The sequence below is a fragment of the Aspergillus puulaauensis genome, chromosome 2, assembly GCF_016861865.1.
Source record: "Aspergillus puulaauensis MK2 DNA, chromosome 2, nearly complete sequence".
Classification (NCBI taxonomy): Eukaryota; Fungi; Ascomycota; class Eurotiomycetes; order Eurotiales; family Aspergillaceae; genus Aspergillus; species Aspergillus puulaauensis.
The window spans coordinates 4,345,578-4,364,308 of record NC_054858.1 but is presented as its reverse complement, the minus strand read 5'-3'; the positions used below and the strand labels follow the sequence as shown (position 1 = coordinate 4,364,308).

At 49.9% G+C, this 18,731-nt stretch overlaps 7 protein-coding genes across 7 annotated transcripts; 3 read left to right on the top strand and 4 right to left on the bottom strand.

Annotated features, from left to right (window-relative positions):
• Positions 1–3: 3 nt before the first annotated feature.
• NOP14 (snoRNA-binding rRNA-processing protein NOP14) lies at positions 4–2,795 on the bottom strand (the record flags this gene model as incomplete). Its single annotated transcript, XM_041700586.1, has 2 exons — positions 4–2,454; positions 2,508–2,795. 2 exons carry the CDS (start codon positions 2,793–2,795, stop codon positions 4–6), a joined length of 2,739 nt encoding a protein of 912 aa, XP_041553556.1.
• Positions 2,796–2,931: 136 nt separating this feature from the next.
• On the top strand, positions 2,932–4,201 carry APUU_21793A (uncharacterized protein; the record flags this gene model as incomplete). Its single annotated transcript, XM_041700584.1, has 5 exons — positions 2,932–3,010; positions 3,065–3,184; positions 3,246–3,306; positions 3,354–3,490; positions 3,552–4,201. The coding sequence occupies 5 exons, from the start codon at positions 2,932–2,934 to the stop codon at positions 4,199–4,201; spliced, it is 1,047 nt and encodes a 348-aa protein (XP_041553555.1).
• A 145-nt stretch (positions 4,202–4,346) lies between these two features.
• On the bottom strand, positions 4,347–6,816 carry APUU_21792S (putative origin recognition complex subunit 3; the record flags this gene model as incomplete). The annotated part of the gene is made up of 8 exons (XM_041700583.1): positions 4,347–5,331; positions 5,381–5,502; positions 5,556–5,826; positions 5,877–6,016; positions 6,070–6,304; positions 6,357–6,430; positions 6,487–6,696; positions 6,754–6,816. The coding sequence occupies 8 exons, from the start codon at positions 6,814–6,816 to the stop codon at positions 4,347–4,349; spliced, it is 2,100 nt and encodes a 699-aa protein (XP_041553554.1).
• A 261-nt stretch (positions 6,817–7,077) lies between these two features.
• Positions 7,078–9,678, top strand: APUU_21791A (pentatricopeptide repeat protein; the record flags this gene model as incomplete). The annotated part of the gene is made up of 1 exon (XM_041700582.1): positions 7,078–9,678. The coding sequence occupies one exon, from the start codon at positions 7,078–7,080 to the stop codon at positions 9,676–9,678; it is 2,601 nt and encodes an 866-aa protein (XP_041553553.1).
• Positions 9,679–10,042: 364 nt separating this feature from the next.
• On the bottom strand, positions 10,043–11,056 carry SEC66 (Sec63 complex subunit SEC66; the record flags this gene model as incomplete). Its single annotated transcript, XM_041700581.1, has 3 exons — positions 10,043–10,459; positions 10,540–10,853; positions 10,957–11,056. 3 exons carry the CDS (start codon positions 11,054–11,056, stop codon positions 10,043–10,045), a joined length of 831 nt encoding a protein of 276 aa, XP_041553552.1.
• A 739-nt stretch (positions 11,057–11,795) lies between these two features.
• On the bottom strand, positions 11,796–16,742 carry APUU_21789S (chromatin segregase YTA7; the record flags this gene model as incomplete). Its single annotated transcript, XM_041700580.1, has 2 exons — positions 11,796–14,668; positions 14,723–16,742. 2 exons carry the CDS (start codon positions 16,740–16,742, stop codon positions 11,796–11,798), a joined length of 4,893 nt encoding a protein of 1,630 aa, XP_041553551.1.
• A 1,372-nt stretch (positions 16,743–18,114) lies between these two features.
• On the top strand, positions 18,115–18,586 carry APUU_21788A (uncharacterized protein; the record flags this gene model as incomplete). Its single annotated transcript, XM_041700579.1, has 3 exons — positions 18,115–18,249; positions 18,315–18,441; positions 18,531–18,586. 3 exons carry the CDS (start codon positions 18,115–18,117, stop codon positions 18,584–18,586), a joined length of 318 nt encoding a protein of 105 aa, XP_041553550.1.
• Positions 18,587–18,731: the final 145 nt, after the last annotated feature.

The window sequence follows — 18,731 nt, the reverse complement described above, 5'->3', positions numbered from 1 at the left end:
AATCTACCGCTTCCCCTGGCGCATCCTCTTCTCCCTCTCATAGGCATTGGCCTCTCTCCCTTCTTCATTCTGCACCTCCGCAACAAGTCTCTTATACTTCCGCTCGTACTCGGCATCCTTATCCTTCTTCTCACGCAGCTTCTCCCTGGCAACAAAGTTGGCATCTTTCCGCAGCTCGCGCATTGCACCCTTGCGCTCGCGCTTGAATTCCGCCTTGAGGCGGTTGAGTTCTGCACGCTCGCGATTGGGGTCGTAGTGCTTGTCAGGGTTGAACGAGTCCTCGAATTTAGGAATGGCTGTTTTAACGGCGAGTGGTTTGTGGTTGTGTAAGAGGAGAGGACGGCGAGCGAGGCGGGATTGCGAGAGTAGCGTAGAGATTTTGTCAAGGGTACTTTGGAAGGTATCGAGGATAGATGTGGAGACTGAGTTCTTCTTCTTCTTGTTGGTACACGAGCGGGAGACGAACTGGAGGACGGCCTGGGCTTGCTCGAAAACCTCGCTGGACGCGGACTTGCTGGACCAGAGATCGGATGCTGAGTTGAGGAGGGAGGTTAGGGTGGTAATTAAAGAGAGTTTGAGCTCCTCTTGTTGTGTGTTGGTTTGCTTTTCTCCGATTATATCCCAGAACTGAAGCTTTCGGGTGTTTAGTAACTTTGAGGGTTTGATATGAAGAGGCTCTGTGGGTTTTCGAAGAGGGAAGGACCCTAGATTAAAGGGGGGCTCCTCGGGACTGAGAATGCAAAGTGCGTTGAGGACGTAGTTGAATAATTCGGGCATGTAGCGCTTCGAGACAGTCTGGTATTGTAGTGCTAGACTTGCAGCATAGGTACCCATACACAGATCAGAGAGGCAGTTGACCGGCCCTTGTCCGAGATACCGCGCAAGACAGAGATGAGCAGGTGTAGAGACAGCATGGAAATGGTCCGATGTTGGGAAAACAGTGGCAATCCCAGTTAAGATAACAAGGTCGCCGGGCCGAAGACTGAGTGGACGGTCTGTAGCCATTTCACGTAGCTGAGCTCTGAAAGCTAGGGATATGCTTTCGGGGTGGCTCTTTGCCAAAGAATGGATATGACGGAGAACATTTTCTAAAATAGCGAAGGGAGGATGCTCGGATTGTTCAACCATGTACGCAACATGCTCAACGAGGATTCCAGCGAAGCGGCTAAGCTTGGCTTTATTGCCGCTGTGAAGACGTGGATGATGCAAAGCTCTAATTCGCTGGACAACGGTCGGCAAGTCCTCATAAGAGACATCTTTGACTGTCTGAAGAAATTCTTCGTGATTGCTCGGACACGGATATGTGTATGCAAGCCCATCATCGCTGACCTGAGCATCCGGACCTATTGTTGAATCGGCCGGCACACCACCTGGCATAGTAATCCCGTTGATAAGCTCGTCTTCCTGGTCTTCTTCTTCTTCAGACTCATCAGCGGAATCACCCATATCGTCATCCTCGTCAAAAGACGCGCTGACGTCCGATCTCGTCTCTACAAGATCGTCAAGAATAAAATCGTCTTCATCGTCAACCCCGGTAGGGCGGGAGGTTGAATAATTCATATGCTGCAGTCCGAAATCCTTCGCATCATCCGGGAGCGATTCATCCCCGGACTCTTCCGCATCTTCATCCTCCGACTTTTCTTCAGCCACGTCTGATTCATCCTCGCTAATATCTTCACCGCGCATTCTGCGAAGTCGTTCTTCTTCGAGCTTCTTCAACCGCTGTGCTTCTTCTTCCACCTTTTCTTCCTCCGTCTTCGTTCGGTCTGTGGGCATCGACCGTTTGTCGAACGTCAGTTGTTTCAGACGTTGATCATACTCCTTTTCTAAGTCTCCCTCGGATTGACCTTGCAATATAGCTGCGCGGTCTGGATTCATCGCGGCGAAGTCATCCTTCGGTGGTTCGGGTTTCGATGGGGGTTTCACTGATCTGAGCATATCGAAGAGATCAGGTAGACCTTTGTCTAATTCTTCACGAAGATCATCGTCGTCCTCTTTCGCCATTTGCCGTTGCGCCTTGTGGAACTTCGACTTGGCAATGACTTCTTGCATGACTTCATGTTTAGACTTCTTGCGATCGGGTACTTCTTCCTCGTCCTGTGGGCCAGGATCCTCAATTTCGCCGTCGTCAAGGATCCGTTTCCGCTTCCGAGGCATTTCAGAATCCGACATGTCATCAGCATCCACATCCTCTTCAAAATCATCTTGGGCGCCGGCCTCTTCCCCAAACGATAGCGATTCACCCTTGTGCGTAAGTTGAAATTCATCATCATCATCCTCCTCTTCTAGATTGAACATCGAGTCCTTGTGAAGTTTCTTCTGGCTTGCTCTGGCAAATCGTTCCGCGGCTCTTTCTTCCGGCGTCATGGTTGGGTCGTTCTCACCAAACCGACGATCCATGATACCACCAACTTTATTCTTGCGATCCATCTCGTGTAACAAAGTTTGACGTCTCTGTGGCGGAAGTGTGAGCTACATCAGTTTGGAGCGGGATACAATGAACATACCTTCTCCTCACCAAGAGACTTTGTAACTCCGGGCCGAAAGTTCCCTGCGGCTGATTTAGTCGGGCCATCTCTCGTAGTCACGTCGAACTTGTTGCGCGAAATTGTTCTGATTTCGAAGGGGTTGAATCGCTCTCGAATGGCTTCCAGAGCGCTCTCGCGCTGAGCCCGGTTCTGCGCATTTGCACCGGTCTTCGCATTTTGGCGCTTCTGCTTTTTGGATTTCTGAGGACCCAGTACTCCATTATCGCGGAGGGATGTCTTCAGCTGCTTGAGCTGCGACGCAGGCATGATTGCGTTAGGGGGGCTATCGGTGCAGTGGGATCTCTTTGCAAACTTCGCCCGAAATTTTTGACTTGCAGAAAAATATTGACTCACCGCCTCCTGGTTCTGCCGCTAGTTATATGGTTTCCGCTTTCCGACGTCGATGACGATCTACCATGATGGATCGATGACCAGCATGATGGCTTCTCATGTGAGCGATAAGATACTATGGCTATGCCTTGGTATGTTTTTGAATATCAATTGTGTTAAATTTGTACCAGAGCTGATCTGTCTAGGTGTCTCTCTTTTCTTTGCCGTCCGAGGGATTGCGGCCGACCTCCGCAGCGTGAACGAGTTGACTGAGATTAAGAATGACGACAGTGATGACAAGATTATCAGTGAAGGCACAGAAGACGGTACAGAGCACACGAAATTTTCTCTGTATACTTGCTTTATCTTGGATCTGACATAGTCCAGCCCTCAGACTAGACACGCTATTGAAACTCTCCAACAGCACAAGCTACGACCTTCGTTCTGCGTATGGAGATCGAGCACCTCGATATAGCAATAAGCTGACTTATCCAGTGCACTGCGCATAATCGCCGAGCGATCTGTCAAGGCAGATACTCGAAATTTATTGCTGAAGGATTTAGCAAGCAAGAACGCCGAACGACGAAACAAAGCGATCCCTGCGGCGTTCTTCCTGGTATCAAATCGAGCCCGTATGTACCCGCGCACATCTGGCAGACAGTATACCACGGGTACAGTGCTAATTATTTATAGTTTCTCGTACATCGGTATGCTCTCGATTGAAGGATTTCCCAACATACACAGCCTTGGTTGACTGCCTTTGCAATCTCCTCGGCGAGCATGTTGAAAAGACCTCGGACACGGTCTCCCCGATATTCCCTAGGACACGACCCCCTGGGGAAATAAAAGCTATGAGAACGCTGAATATACTTCTTCAAGAGAACACTCCAGCAGCGCTGGAGGCCGGCATCGTCAGCCGGTGGCTCACCAACTATCCATTTCCCTGTGCTCTAACTGAACCCTCACGGCGACAGGATGTGGTGATCCTCATGAAAACATGGTGGGCTGACGATGCTGTGATGAGCGCCATCTTTGGTACCCTTTCATCCCATCCCGAAGGTGCTAAGCAGCTTCGAAAATATGGGTTGATGGGCAGCATGCTGGAAGAAAACGACCACGATGGACTTAGCGACGACAATGACGACGAAGACGAAGAAAGCGATGTGTGGATGGTAGATGGAGAAGATACTGCGGGTTCTAGACGGATCCCTGCACGGCGGCATCGAGACCGCAATATCGAAGAGCAAGCTTTGAGAAGGCGCAGGAGGGAAGCCATGGTGTTGAGTGACGGAAGGCGCCCGATAGGGAATGATGATATTATACAATTTCCGATCGCTAATTGATTGCAGCAGTTTTAAGATGTGCAGGTATTGGAAGATACCGTTGTGGATCCTAGTTTTCGAACGTTATGATACCCCTTAGCAATGTATATTAATCATGTTCATATCGACTTATACTGGTGGTATATTAACGTATATTACAGGCAACTCAGAGCCCCATCCAAGCTGACTTTGCAACATGATCCATCTTTTTCCGACTATGTTTAAGCATCCCAAGTGCCTTGAGCTCTGATAAAGCTCTGTAGAATAACGCCATAGTCATTCTTTCATCGCAGCCATTATTACCCTGTTCATTCTCAAAGACCGTATAGAACGCTTGCCATAAGTCATGCATATTCACAAGCGCGCCGGACTCGAGGTACAGCTGATATAGAATTGACGTGGGAGGCTGTTGGGCAGAAATCTTGCGTTCTGTGTCCTGAGACGTAAACATAAGATAGTCAAAGGGGTGCGACAATGCCCGTTCTAGGGCGAATCGGGCACGTGGAGCAAATGCTTCTCTTATAGGGCTCCGCATGTCAAGCAGGAAAGCCTCATGTAGAGGCAGTTCTTGCGGGCATACTAAGGCGGACTCGAGATATGACCTTAATATGGTATGGAATCGATCTATAATCCCAGTGTACTTGATACACTCATCTGGCAACTTCGCTTTACCAGTGTTCAGTTTAACTCGTTGTTTGACTATTGTTGTTCCTATGACAGAATTTTGACTGTCATATTCACTGCGCAACGGCCCTGAGCCGTTATTATGGGCTCCGGAGAGTGATTCGAAGTTCGCATGGATATCTTGAAAGTCGGGTAGTTTCGTTAGAGACTTCGGCAGCAAGGGGAGTAATTCTTCGATTTTCCCAGAGTCTAGCCGTTGGAAAGCGGCCAGAAGGTCTTCAAGTAGGGGCGAGTCTCGTAGTTCCCCGGACAGCGCGCGGATAGACAGCTCTGATATACTTGGTTTCTTTGGAACATTGAGGTTCTTGAGTAATGCAGAGATAAATTTCACAGCTTGGAACATGTCATGCATTGACTCTTGTCCGGATTTGACCAGCTGGACTGTCTGCGAAAAGAGAGACTTATCATTCTCTAATAAATAGCGCACTAGTCTCCTATGACCTCCTTGTAAGAGACTTTCACAGTATCTTTTAACATGTCAGCAGGGTAGCCAAACGGAAGAGGGAAACGACTTACTCTCTGAAAGACGGGGCATTTCTAAGTGCTTCGCAAAGCTGTTTGTTTTGTAAGTCTTCTGGAATGTCGTCTGCAAGTAGTACCGAAGCTGGATTGGCGAAAAAATGAGACATATAGGCGTACTAGCCATGACATTAGCGATAAATAATCTCGACCGGAAAGAGGCCCAACCCACCTTTACTGTTCGACAAAATGCCTCTGGTGTCTGGAAATAATCACTTGACTTCTCGAATAACACCCCTGTAATATTACGCCCGAGCCAGAAATCTTCTGCTTCTGCTTGTATTCGTTCATATATATGGTCAACGCAGTTGCTGGCCCCGTGGAGTTCGAAGTATTTTCCCTTTAGTAGGGACACGCTCGACCGCGGCAATCTTCCTTCAAATAGTTCGACGGAGGTTGAGATCCCGAACAAGAGGGTCAATGGTATTCGATCAAGCCATGAACTAGAAAATCAGCTTCAACCAAACATAAATATTTGGGATTACTGGCTCACCCAAGTAGAGAGAAGAGGTCCGTAAAAATCCCTGGATCAAAGGCTTCACTATCTCGAAAGGCAATAACAAGATGTTTTATGTTCTTCCGAGTGACATATTCACCTAGTAGGTCGAGATCGTACCCAAGAAGCCTCGGGCCCTAAACGTGTCAGTGTCATGAATGTCTAGTAATCACAAAACAAGTAGACTTACATCCCGGTCTGTCAGGAAGCTTTGGTAACCATCATTGCCTTCCGTATTTGTAATAGCACCACGTATAATATTCTTCAAGGTTGTTTTGAGGTTGGGCGCATCGCCAGATTCCAGGACCACTACACCTCCCTCTTCGGCGGAAGTTAATTGATCGTTCAGCCGGGAGAGAAGTCTGGCTAGCGAGGACACGTTTGATCCGACAGTAATGAGCGCCGCGGGTAGGCAGCCATCGTACCTATGCGCCGTTAAATTCTGAATAGAACTGCCTCATTTTTGGGTTCTCTTACATCTCAGGCGTGGTCGTCCTGACGAATGTTGATACATTGCTGAGCACCTCTGCGTCGACATCATCTAAAATGTCCTAGGTAACGAATAAATATACATCCATGGTAATCAATGGGTATAGTCCATACTAACCTGGATCTTCGCTTCTTGTACGGACCATAATTGCTCGTAAGTTTGATACCTTAATCGGATGGACCTTTCGCTTTCATCCCCATCCAAAAGCGGCACAAATGGACACAAATTTTCCGTTGATGTCGTTTGTTCTCGCGTAACTTTGCGCTTTTTCGAAGGGTGTTCGTTGGGGGGTTTTCCTGTATCTGCTGGTCTGTAGATATAGACGCCCTTCAGCGTGTCAGTGAAAGCTCCGGACGTTGAATTGACGGTTTTGCGCCGACCAACCTGAGTGTTCAAAGAATCTTCTGATGAACCACCAGTTTCTGTCTCCATAAAGTCTGCCACCATCGTCACTCCCTCTGCTGGCGCGCGAATCGAGGGTGAGTTCGCGTTGTCTTCGGAGGTGGAGATTATTGAGTGCCTGAAGTCCGCGGCAGATCTCCGACCGAACTAAACCAGATTAGGATAATTCAAGCTCCGGGAGTCAAGAACGAATTTCTTCCCCGTCAACTACCTCTTGTCTGCGTCCGCCTCTTTCGCCTGAAGTCACGTTTGTGTTTCCTACTCTCTACCGGTGTCTGAGACCGATGATATAACTGCTCTCACTTCATGCTCCGTCCGGTGATTCGAGGGGCTCGGTGGTATCAGCATGTCGCCCGCTCGAGCAGCCCGGCGACTTCGCCTCATTCGTTCACTCGAAAGTTCACCGCGGTAGCACCACTATCGATCAACTATGGCAGGCCGAATGACAAAATACATTTCTATGAGCAAGACACTCTGCGAAGCAAGAAAAGACGGAGGATAGATCCGGAGGCCGAAGATAACGCGGACAGGGAGGATGCGCAACGCGAGCTCTCGCAGTTAGACCATGAGCTAGAGGCTCTGAAGGATGGTCCATTCGGCCCCAATAGCGCTTTCATACAAAGTCTCCCAGAGCATGAAAGAATCATTGCGCTAGAAGCCCTCCGGAGGCAGGAAGCAGAAAACGGCAAAGATGAGCCTATCAACCTTGACAACATTTACGACGAGGAATTGGATGAAATGCTTAGAGAGGAGTTTGAGGGAATGGCTTTGGAAGAAGAGAATTGGATGGAAGACAAGGACGACAATTCACAAACTATAGTCACACACCAACCCTATGAAGTCGTACTCGAGGGTCCGGAGCATAGCAGTTATGCTGGCAGATTTAACGGTGCTTTGAAGCGGTTTGCCGCTGACAATTCTAGCGAAAGGGCGAAACGAGAGCTCTGGAAATGGTATCGAAGATGTAAACAGGTTATACCACGGTTTATCGATGCGGTCCCACAGGAGGCTATGACAATGCTATGGTCCTCCCAACAAAACGAGCGCTCAACTGGAACAAGGGCGGCCCATGTACAGATCCTCGCTGACGATTCGTTATCTGCTGGTCGAGCTCTTTCAACCACGGATATGCTTTCTTACATAAATTCACTACAACTATCCGGTAAGACCAAAGATGCACTAGACCAGTGGGAGGCGCATCAAACCGGACTCAGCCAAAAAAAAGAAGACTTGGAAGCCTACTGGAAACTAGGGGTACAGCTCTTCGCAGCAGAGGGTGATCCACAAAGAGCTCAGGATATTGCTCTGGCATTCCTGGCAAACGACAATTCTCGACAACCCCGCATCCTCATTCCGGTCATCACCGCCTGGGGTAGGCAAGATGGGGAAGAAGCGGATGTCAAAGCGTGGGCTCTTTATCTGCAACTGAAAGCGCTGCTTCAACATGGGATGGGCATGCGAGACTATGACCAGATCAGCATTGAGTTCCTCAAAGCCGGAAAACTAAGCCTTGCCATTGCTGTGTTTAAAGATATGATGGTGACCGGCCAAGATTCGGCAAGCGACTCAACGGCGCTGTACAAGGAAGCTGTTGGGTTGGTTGGTAACCTACAAGCGTCAGCTATTTCCGAGCAAGACGTTAACAAAGTCTCTCTCTCAACGTTGACGGTTCTGCCGCGTCGGTTTCAGAATCGATTCTTTTACGCCAGCTGGATGAAAAAATTGATTGGAATGGGCGAAGTCGATTCCGCTACCCTAGTGATCGAGTTAATGTATGAGCGAGGCGTAAGACCAGATCCGAAGCATCTCAACGGCATCATCGCTGGCTGGCTTCGCCTGGGGACTGCACCCGCGCGGGAAAAGGCTGAACAGCTAGGGTGGGCTATGATTCAACAGCGGATTGATCGAGTCTTACAAGCTGAAGCAAAGGGAACCACTCCATCTTTATTCCCAGAAGCGCAGCATGTAAATTCCCGAGTTCCGAGATTCATGAAACGGCCAATGCCTCCAGCCAGCATTGAAACCTTTTCGATTCTGCTCCTCCATTACAGCCGACGGGGCGACGAAGAAGCAACTGAGCAACTTGTCAACAGCCTCACACGTGCGCGAATCCAACCTAACTCGTACTTTATGAACCATCTCCTCTATGCCGAGCTCCGAAAACAAGACATTAGTTCCCTATGGAACAGATTTAAAACCATGTCCTCTTCCGTGCAGCCAGACCTCGAAACATTCGCCTGTCTCTGGGACTGCGGAAAGGTGCAATACGATCGCAGCCGCAAAGCGTTCCTCTCCGACTTCCCAACCCCTCGCACTCTGTACGCAGAAATGCTGAAGTGGTTCTCCAAACTCTCCAGCCGAGGGAAGGCGGCCACCCAAGAAGATTTCTCTAAGGACCTCTATGACCAAATAATCCGGTGTTTCTGTCTTTCCCGCGACCTACCAGGCACTCTCGTCGCACTCTCCTCTCTCCGCTCAACCTTCGGCTTCTCTCCAGACGATACAACAGCCCGCCTGATCATCTTACAAGTTGCGCGGCTCGCCGCCGCTCCCTCAGATACCCCCAAACGTCGCCTCCGCCGCGTCTCCTCAACTCCAAAAAGCAAAGAGAACATCACCAACGTCCAACGCCTCGTCGAGATCCTCAGTGATCGCAAGTCCTCAACGCTCGAGTCCAGAGGCCTCAGTATATCCTCGCTAGATCCGTACGAGAGAGAGACCCATCAACTTGAGATTATGACTGACTTGCTGCGCATCGTCATGGGTCGGGCTGCTGACGGCCAAAGTCCTGACCCTGATCATATGGAGGCACAGGTCCGGTCTGTTGCTGTGGAAATGGGTGTTTCTGGTGTAGACCTTGGTCCGAGCTTGGATGACACGGATGCCCCCTTGATCTCAATGAGGTAGAGGCTGTTTAGGCCCCGATCATTTGTTTTCCCCGAACCCCAGCATTCAGCATTCAGCATTCGGGGTCTGTATATATACATGTATGTGGAGTTTTGGGTTGCACTTTGGCGTTCGCATTTTATTACAGTTCTGTAACCCTATACCTGGGTACATTCCCAACGAGACCAATCCTCTCTAGAGCAAATTTAGCGCAATCCCAATTTTTAACATGGGGCCTTTTCAAAGCAGAGCAAGAAAATACGAGTTAACCGTAGTAGTAATCTTAAATTGTTTATAAAAGCCCCTTCGTAAAACATGAGACGAAAAGTAAATTTTAGGAAATAGAAAGACAAGGAATGCAGCCATCTAGAACATTGAATGGAATTCATTTCTTGCCCTTCTTCTTCTTCTTCCCCCCACCGGAACCCCCACCCCCAGGACTCCTCTGCGCTGTCGCTCCTGCCTGGTCATCAGCCTCCACGAGAACCGCATCTTCATCACTCTCTGTAACAGTCGGAGCCGGTGGTGCCGCAGCAGATGCAGCAGTCTTTTTCTCCTCAACAACATCCGTAGCCGCAGCCGCAGCAGTAGTAGTAGTAGCAGAGGCAGTAACACGCTTCTCAGCATCCAACTCCTTCATGAATCCCTCCTGGATAGTAGCCTTTCTCTTCCCCCACCAAGCCTTCTCCTCATCCAGCTTATTTTGGTGCTTCTCTAACCGTTCCCGCACAATCGCGTTATTAACCATCTCGTTCGCGGACTGGAAGATTGTTTGGCCCCAGTTGGGCGAGTATGCATTTGCCTGTAGACACCCACATTAGCATTTCATCAAAACCAATCGAGGTAGTAATATAGGAATTGTCCTATATGGCAAGTTCGCACCTCATTGACAACATCCCTGACTTCATCCTCCATTTCTTTCTCCGCGCGCAAAAACCTCTGCCACAGATCATCGCCCACGCTTCCGCGCTGGAGCAACATAGAAAGAGCCTGCTTCTGACTACGGAGAGCCATGACGCGCTTAATGTCTTCGCATGCGCGGCGGAGGAGCGCCGCCTTGAGGACTGATTCAGGGATCTTCTTTTCCTTCTCCTTCTCTTTTGATGCGGAGGCGGAGGGTTCAAGGTGTAGGAGGGAGAAGTATATGTCCCGCTGGAGGTGTGGCGGGAACCATGGTTCTAAGGATGTGGCATTTCCTGAGTAGAGAGAAGGGCGGTTAGCTAATGTGTTGACCTGGGGCTGGAGTTGTAATCGCATATGTATATAGGTGTGTATGTTGGGATCATGGGCGGGACATACTGGCTTTGCGTTTGCGGTATAACGAGGAGAATGTTGCAAGGGAGCCAATTAGAACGCTTAGGTACGCGAACGGTACGACGAGGGTAACCCAGTCGACCATGGTGTGTATGATTATGGGTAAGTGGACAGGTATCGAGAATGTCGAGTTGGGAGATGGAAAGAAATGCAGGTGTTGTTCGTTCGATTTCAACTGGTCATAATAGGTCGCCCGTTCGTGGGTGACTAGAAGGAAGACCGATGGTCGAACGGCTAATCACGTTGTTCAAAAAGGAGTGAATGAGCCAGAAACTCGAGAGTGCTGGCAATTCGAGACTATGAATGTCGGGGAGCTCAGATGGCGGAACACAAGGACGATCCAAAGGCCAGCCTGGTGTCTTGGCCTCGTCACATGTTCACAGTTCAGACCCTGCGCCCTCAACTGTATAGATCAACCGCCAATAGAAGCGTATTCACAGCTACGGCGACTTTAAATTTCAGTAATTGGGGTCAGACCTACACATTGAGATTCGATTTTTGAATAATACAGGTAGATTCCGCCAAATATCTAAAAGCAAAAGGACAAAAGCTCACGCCTCCCGACGGGCTAACTCGACACCAAAGGCAACCCTTGATCAGTGAAATAGCGTAAAGGGAAAGAGGTATAGGAAGTGAGGAGAATAAATGATGGGAATAATAATGAGGTGAACTGAAAAAAGAGAATCTGAATATCCGCCATTGATCTCATTACACAAATCCATGCTTGCTGCTGCCAAATTCAAAAACCAAATGTGTGGAAAAAGGGTTAGGAAAGCGAGGGATGATTTAAGTAGGTAGGAGGTAAAGTGGGTGAGAAAAGACTTCTAGTAAAGCGGTCCAAGCTGCTCCTTCGTCTTTTGACTAATCGGACCAATCTCCTGTACAGCTTGCATGTCTTCGAGGACGTCGTTGAACGTGTTTTGAATCCCAGCAGCCACCTTGCTGCGGTTCCAATCGCTGCGCGTGTGCCAGAGGAGATCCATCAGTGCGGTGTTAATCTGCTCAAGCTGTTCGACGGAGCAACCACTCGTGCGCTGGGCCATCTCTTTATGTAGATTTCGAACGTAATCGTGGTCGATGATTAGATTCGGCGATTCGTCATGGTCATTGGGCAGAGATTGCAGGCCGGTCGGTTGTCTAGAAGTACCGTCGAAGAGAGGTACAGGGGGTTGCGACTTTGGTTGCGACTGGCTGACACCCGGCCCATCCACGTGCGCAAGCTGGGATTCGCGAGACTGTGGGGATGGCTGGCTACTATCCCCTTGTTGGGTATCAGGGAGTTCCTCTTGCGGCACACGATCGGGATACTGGGTGAGGTCAGGGTAATCGTGCCGTCCACCATGAGCGACGATAGGGCTCTGAGTGTAAGGCTGTGGATGTGAAGACTGGTCGGACGACTTCTTATCTGACGTCGTTTGCGTGGTGGAGGCTTCGTTGGTATAGTCTCCCGGTTGGGATCCAGGGGCCATGGGGGTCATAGGCCCCTTCTGTGAGAAGCTCGAAAGGCCGGACTCTCGCCTCACCTGTTGAGAGGGAGCCGTCATGGAATAGGCCGGTTTAGGTTGCGCAGAAGGCCCAAATGAGCTTACCTGCGTATCCCGTCCAGCAGATTGATCAGAGTTGGTCATGTAAACGTCCCCATCCCCATCAGGGTGAGACTCGTGAGAGCCGTTGCTCGGGTGCGAATCGTTCAAGTCCGATCCATCGCCCCGGTGATACCCATTAGTCATGAAGCTGACATTTGAGTGTCGTGTAGGCGTGACGGGCCGGTCAGGAGGGACTTGAGGAGCAAGATCAGGGAAAGAAGCCCCGAGTACGACGGGACCGCTCGACGGGTCTGAGTCTGTATTGCCATGAGGAACCTTGTTTCCTGCACGAGCCGCAATGCCTTCCTCCTCTTGGGCTTTTCTCGCCTTCTCCAGCGCAGCCTTCTCTCGCTCCAGCTCTCGAAGATAAACATTTTCGCATTCAGTCACCAACGCTGGTTCGGCCTGCTCGATAGTAGCGATATCGACTTCAACATTGGAGAGAAGTTCATTCGCCCGGAGCAAGCGCTCCTGATCATTGCCAGCTTGCCGAGCATCCTTCGCTAATCGCTTAATGTCTGCTAAAAAGTCCTTGGGACGCTTGTAATATCCGTTAGAAAGGCGCTTCTCGATGGTCACTATCTCCATATTGTAGAAGAATTTGCCAGATACCGCCTCCCGGAGGCCTAAAACGCCGTGTTTATCATGCGCCTTCTCAAATGGTCGGAATGTTGTCCGCTGTTCAATCGGCAGATCACTCGTAACAACATTCGGGTCATCTTCTTCCCATAGGTAGCGAATCTGAGACTCATCGATGACGCCCGTCCTGAAGCGCTTGTATTTCTTGATCTGATCCATGATAGGCTGGATACGAATCTTCAATAAATTCAAGGTTTGGTAGTCCTTCTTCTTCTGAGCTTTGAGCTGTTCTTTCGAAAACGTCTGCTCTTTCGGGGGTGGCGGCGGCGCCACCTCTAACTCTTCAAGTTGTCTCTTCTTCCGATTATCAGGGTCAGGTAGCTGAGAAGGCGAGGCCTTGATAAGATCAATGAGCTTGGAAAAATATTCATAACGTGCCTCATTGTCTGGTGCAGCGAGCTCAAAGATGTTTCGCTTCGAGTAGCCAAAGAGATTCCTCACCAACCTAGGGTCTACTTCTTCTACGCCAGCCTCCATAACCCCAAGTAGTAGCACAGGGTCAGTGGAAGACACAGACCGTAGAAGGCCTAGGAACGTTGATATCACTGCCTGTCCAACTGTCTCAGTCCAATTTTGAAGGCCGGGGATATAGATCACACTGGGCTTGTGTCGTTTGACCTCGGCGAAAAGCTGGATAATCGCCGATTCAGGTGACCGTGTTGAGTCGCTAAGTAATGTTGGAAGGTCAAATGACTGAACGTGCAGACCTTCAAAGTGGTGCAACAGGGCGCTTGCCAAGTATTGTTGACCCATTCCAGGGGAACCGCGTAGCAATAGCCTAGGTCTGAAGACCCGCGACCTTTCGAATTCCTGTTGCATCTGCTCGCGCTGGAAGCCAGTTGAAGGGTCTCCTGATTCTTCAAACATTGCTTCTTCCAAGGCTGTAAGCCTCTTACGTTGGGGAAGAATCTCTGAGAGGATACTCTTAAGCTCGACCAAAGGGTGCCGTAATAACGGTTCAATGGGTTTAGGTAATTGTGAGGCACCAGACGACGTAGATCTTTCTGATGAAGGGACCATTTTCTTGATTGCCAACATGAAGTCTTTTGGGGCGACCTCGATTGTTTTCGGGTCAATCAGAAGCTTTTTGTCGGACTTGTAGATCTGAGGGTACCTTCTCTGCACTGCGTTCAACGCAGCCTCGGTGCAAAGAGCACGCAAGTCTGCACCACCATACCCCTTTGTGATCTCTGCGAGTTCATCCTTGATGACATCTTGTAATGGCGGATCCCAACCCTTTGTGTGGATATTCAAAATAGAACGGCGGCCTTCGCTGTTGGGCAGTGGAAAGTAAAACTCCCTATCGAAACGACCGGGGCGACGAAGAGCGGGGTCAATAGAGTCTGGTCGATTCGTAGCACCAATAACAATGACTTGACCACGACCGTCCATGCCATCCATCAACGCCAGAAGAGTGGAGACTATAGACGCATGGATTTGTTCCTGCTTGCTTGACCGGACAGGGGCCAATCCTGGAGAAAAAAATATCAGCAACTATGTATTATAGAGTGATACAGGGTGCTTACCATCGATCTCATCGAAGAAGATAATACTTGGCTGGGTTTTACGAGCCTCTTCGAACAGAAGGCGAAGTTGCCTTTCGGCCTCTCCAACCCATTTACTGAGTGCATCGGCTCCCTTCCTCATGTAAAATGTGACCTTGCGACCCTCAGAGCTGACACTATTTGCCAGAGCCCTAGCTAATAGGGTCTTACCCGTACCCGGGGGTCCATGGAAGAGAACACCTCGGGGTGGCACGATGTGGAAGCGCTGGAAGATCTCTGGATACAGGAGCGGAAGAGATACCATCTCCTTCAGTTGGTCGATGTGGCCCTGTAAACCGCCTACACTATCGAAGTTGACTGTCACGTCAACACCAAGAGGATCTGCATCCGCTAGGGCCTGCTTATCTTTGACGCGGCCAAGGTTCGCTGGGGTTCCAGAGTGACCTTGAGCTGCGTCGGTACCATGCGTCTGGGTCGCAAAAGGGAGGGGTAAGGGACCACCAGCTGGCCCTGATATTGAGCCTTTGGGATGTTGCATTCCTTCGTCATCACTGCTATCGCTATCAACCCCGCCGGTGGCAGCATGTGCTCCGGGTGGTCCCAGAATTGCAGACGGCCCGCCGCCTCCAAAGGGCCCATAAGTTGGGAACAATGTACGCTGCCAGGCGCTTCCGCCTCCACCACGGCCCCTACGCGATGGAGACTCGTTGACTTCATTCTCCGCCTCTTCTATTGGCAGGACCAGATCAGGGCGGATAATGCGGTAATCAACGTCCTTCCGGCTGCGTCGGGGTTTCTCATAAACAATTTCTTGGTGTACGCGGCGGCGCGAGCGGTTTCCTCTAAGATCATGAAGCTCCTCCGCCAATTCTTCCGCAATATCAGCGGCCTCGGATTCCCCACGTGACCGGGAGGCTCTTTTACGGAGGCCTGGGCGTCGGCCGGTTGAGCTTTCATAGTCATCGTCCTGGGTTTGGTTGGCTTTGCGCGGGGAACCTTGAGATTTTCCGGACTGCGAAAGTTCATCCTCATCGGCCGATTCCTCTTCCTCTGGTTCGAAATCACTTCCCTCGTCGTTTTTCCGTTGCGAAGAATTGGGCTTCTTACGACTTGAGCGGCGTGGTCCCATATCCTCTTCATCGACAGGCTGTGTAGTGTCTTCTTCGGTATTCTGGCTGCGGTTCGGCCGATTTCTTCGCCTTATAGTCGGGCCCTCATCGTCGTCATCATCGTCATCTTCTTCCTTCGCGTCACCATTCTCGGACTCCGGAACGAAGCCTGAATCCTCGGCAGCTGCGCTTTGTCCACCATCGTCTTGGAAGGAGGTTGGGGCGCTTTCCGATATCTCTACTTGCGAAGTCTTGATTTCAGTTAATGTTTCCTCGATGACATCCGGGTCCTCCATTTTGGCGTCAACCTCGTCGATATCGTCAACATCGGGAGCCCGCTTCGAGCCACGGGATGAGCGGCGACCCCGGTCTGCTTCTGGGCTATGGGTACCTCTTTGAATCGTTTGGGCATGGCGTCCGGAGTTGGTTAAAGCGTAGATATCTTCGGATGGGTCGCGGGTACGTCGCGTCGTCCGCCGAGTGCCAGAGTAAATTTCCTGCAGCGCCTGCCGCTTCAGGCCGTCGCCCACTTTCAACTTCACCACCTTCTTCGGGGATGAAGTCACAACTTCTTGTTCCTCGTCGTCATTTTCGTCGTCCTCGATACTCTCTGAATCGCCCTCGTCGTATATAGGTCTCTTCGTGGCGGCTCTTCGCGCCACCGTACCCCGGGCATTTCTTGGAGCGTTCACATCCTCTTCTTCATCAGACTCTCCGAAAGAACCCGAGTCAAGCTCACTAATCTCGTCATCTTCTAAAACATCATCATCAGAATCGCGACGCGCCCTTTTCTTGGTAGGCCGAGACTTTTTCTTCGACTTTGATTTGGAGGCTGAGCGTCGGCTATCGCGGATCGGGTGATCGCTGTAGTCGTCATCATCTGAATCGGATTTATTGGCGATTTCTTCGAGTGAGCGTTTCGCGCGTGCCATGTTTCCTGCCCGAACTCTGTGGTGAATAGGATTGATAAGCCAGTGCCATGAAGCAGGTCTATGGTAAGACAAAGTAGGACTGAGAAATGCAGGCGGATAAATAGATAATAGGACGAGTAGTAACCAGGGGCCATCAAGAGCAAGGATGCTGAAAGTGCAGGCTCAATTCATAGAACTCACCAAGAAAAGACGAGATCGAGGTTGAGGTCTTGATTATGCCTCACGCGCAATGTTCTAGCAATGACGCGTTATCATGAAGATAGGCCCAAAAAAAAATCGAGAGCGTCAGGTATCACAGCTGATGTGGTGAAAGCCAATCGTAGGTATCTGAAGCACTGTCGTCGGGTGCATACAATGCGCAGGGGCGGCGGGAGGAAGCAAAAGAGCGACGTTGAACAAATGGAATCAAATTATCACGCCAACAATCCCAAACAAACTAGCAAGCAGAATCCAGAAGAAAAATGGGGGGTAGGTAAATGGTAAAACGCGTCGCAGGTGGCACTTTGATCATGGGTAGCCTCGCAAGCAACAAAGCTGAGAATCACTTGATGGGGGTCAGCGCAACGAAAATCAAAACTGAGCGAGATCCAAAACAAAAGAACATACCTATTCAACAAAATCCACGGCGACAACAGCAGCTCACCAGCATGTCCGCACGAATCAACCAAGGAGGATCGATTGAGGGGATGGCAAGTGATGCAACGTTTTCCCTCACTCTTTGACACGATCTCTCAGCGAGTTGATGAGTCCTGAGGCTTTGGCGATGTTCTCCTTCGGGCGGTTGCTGAGCCACACATGAGCCACAGCTAGCCCCTCATCAGGACTAGCTCGGGCGGCAAAAGCGCGATTGTTGCCTGAGCGCTGAGGCTGAGAGGCGGCGTCCCCACCTCATCGCCCGCTCACTTCCAGTGGAAACAATTCAAGCTGGAGATCACCGCAAAACCACCAGATCAGACCCCCACGTAAACATCGTAACTCCATCGCTTCCAACCTCATAAAATGTCAAAATCAGCCTAGAATGCATTCTCAAACAATATCCTGCAGTTAAAACGCGCCTTGCCGTACCTGTTCACCCACTCCCAGGTCAGCAAAAAGATGAGTAAAGAGTGAGAAAAAAGGACAACAATCACTGTCAGTTTTTTGTCCCTACATCGAAGCTTATCGCCCTTTGGCTTCCTCCCCGCTTGTTCGCCCTTCGCCTAATCCCCCTATGATTTGGCCCTGAGCCGCGCTGCTTCCAGATATCATGTGATTGATGACTCATCGTCAGCTGGCCGCGGACATCACCATCTCTAAACCGTATAAATAGAAAACTGATATACAAAAACAGAGTCGGCTCAGTTGAGTATTGTCCAGAATAAAATCACTCGGAATGTCTCTCCGTCTCAATCCGTCGCTCTCTCGAGCGCTTTTTCGCAGAAATATAACTACAACCCGCGCCCGCTTGAATACTGGCATGCCGCCGCACCCACCACCCCAACAGCCGCCGAGCGCTTACAAGGAAGGGGTAAGTTAATGAGCCCATGTGCCATATTCTCTTGTTTTGATGGAAAATCGACCTAATGATGTTAGATGGCGCGGTACAAGCACTTCTTCAGTCCCTTCGCAAAGGTCTTCCTAGGCGCTGTTTTCACCTACCAGGTTCTCTATTGGACCTGGGTGAAGCTGGAGATGGAAGAGGTAAAGGCTGATAAAAACAGTATGTCTTGTCTTTTTGCTTTTCAAGTTTTGCTTTTGTTTTTCACCTGTGTTTTGTTTGACGATGCTTTGGCTAACAGTACTTGCTAGAACAACTCGCGGCCTTGGAGAAGGAGGCAAGGGAGTTAACAGGAGTTAAGAAATAGAATCCAGAGTTTTGGGACCTGGATCTTGTAATATATGCTCTTTATATTTTTGTTTCTCTGTATGTATAGAACTATTATTAGCAAAATATACCCCGTCAACCTTCAGTTTTGTACTTGTGTATTTGTTATCTGGTTGATTGTTGTA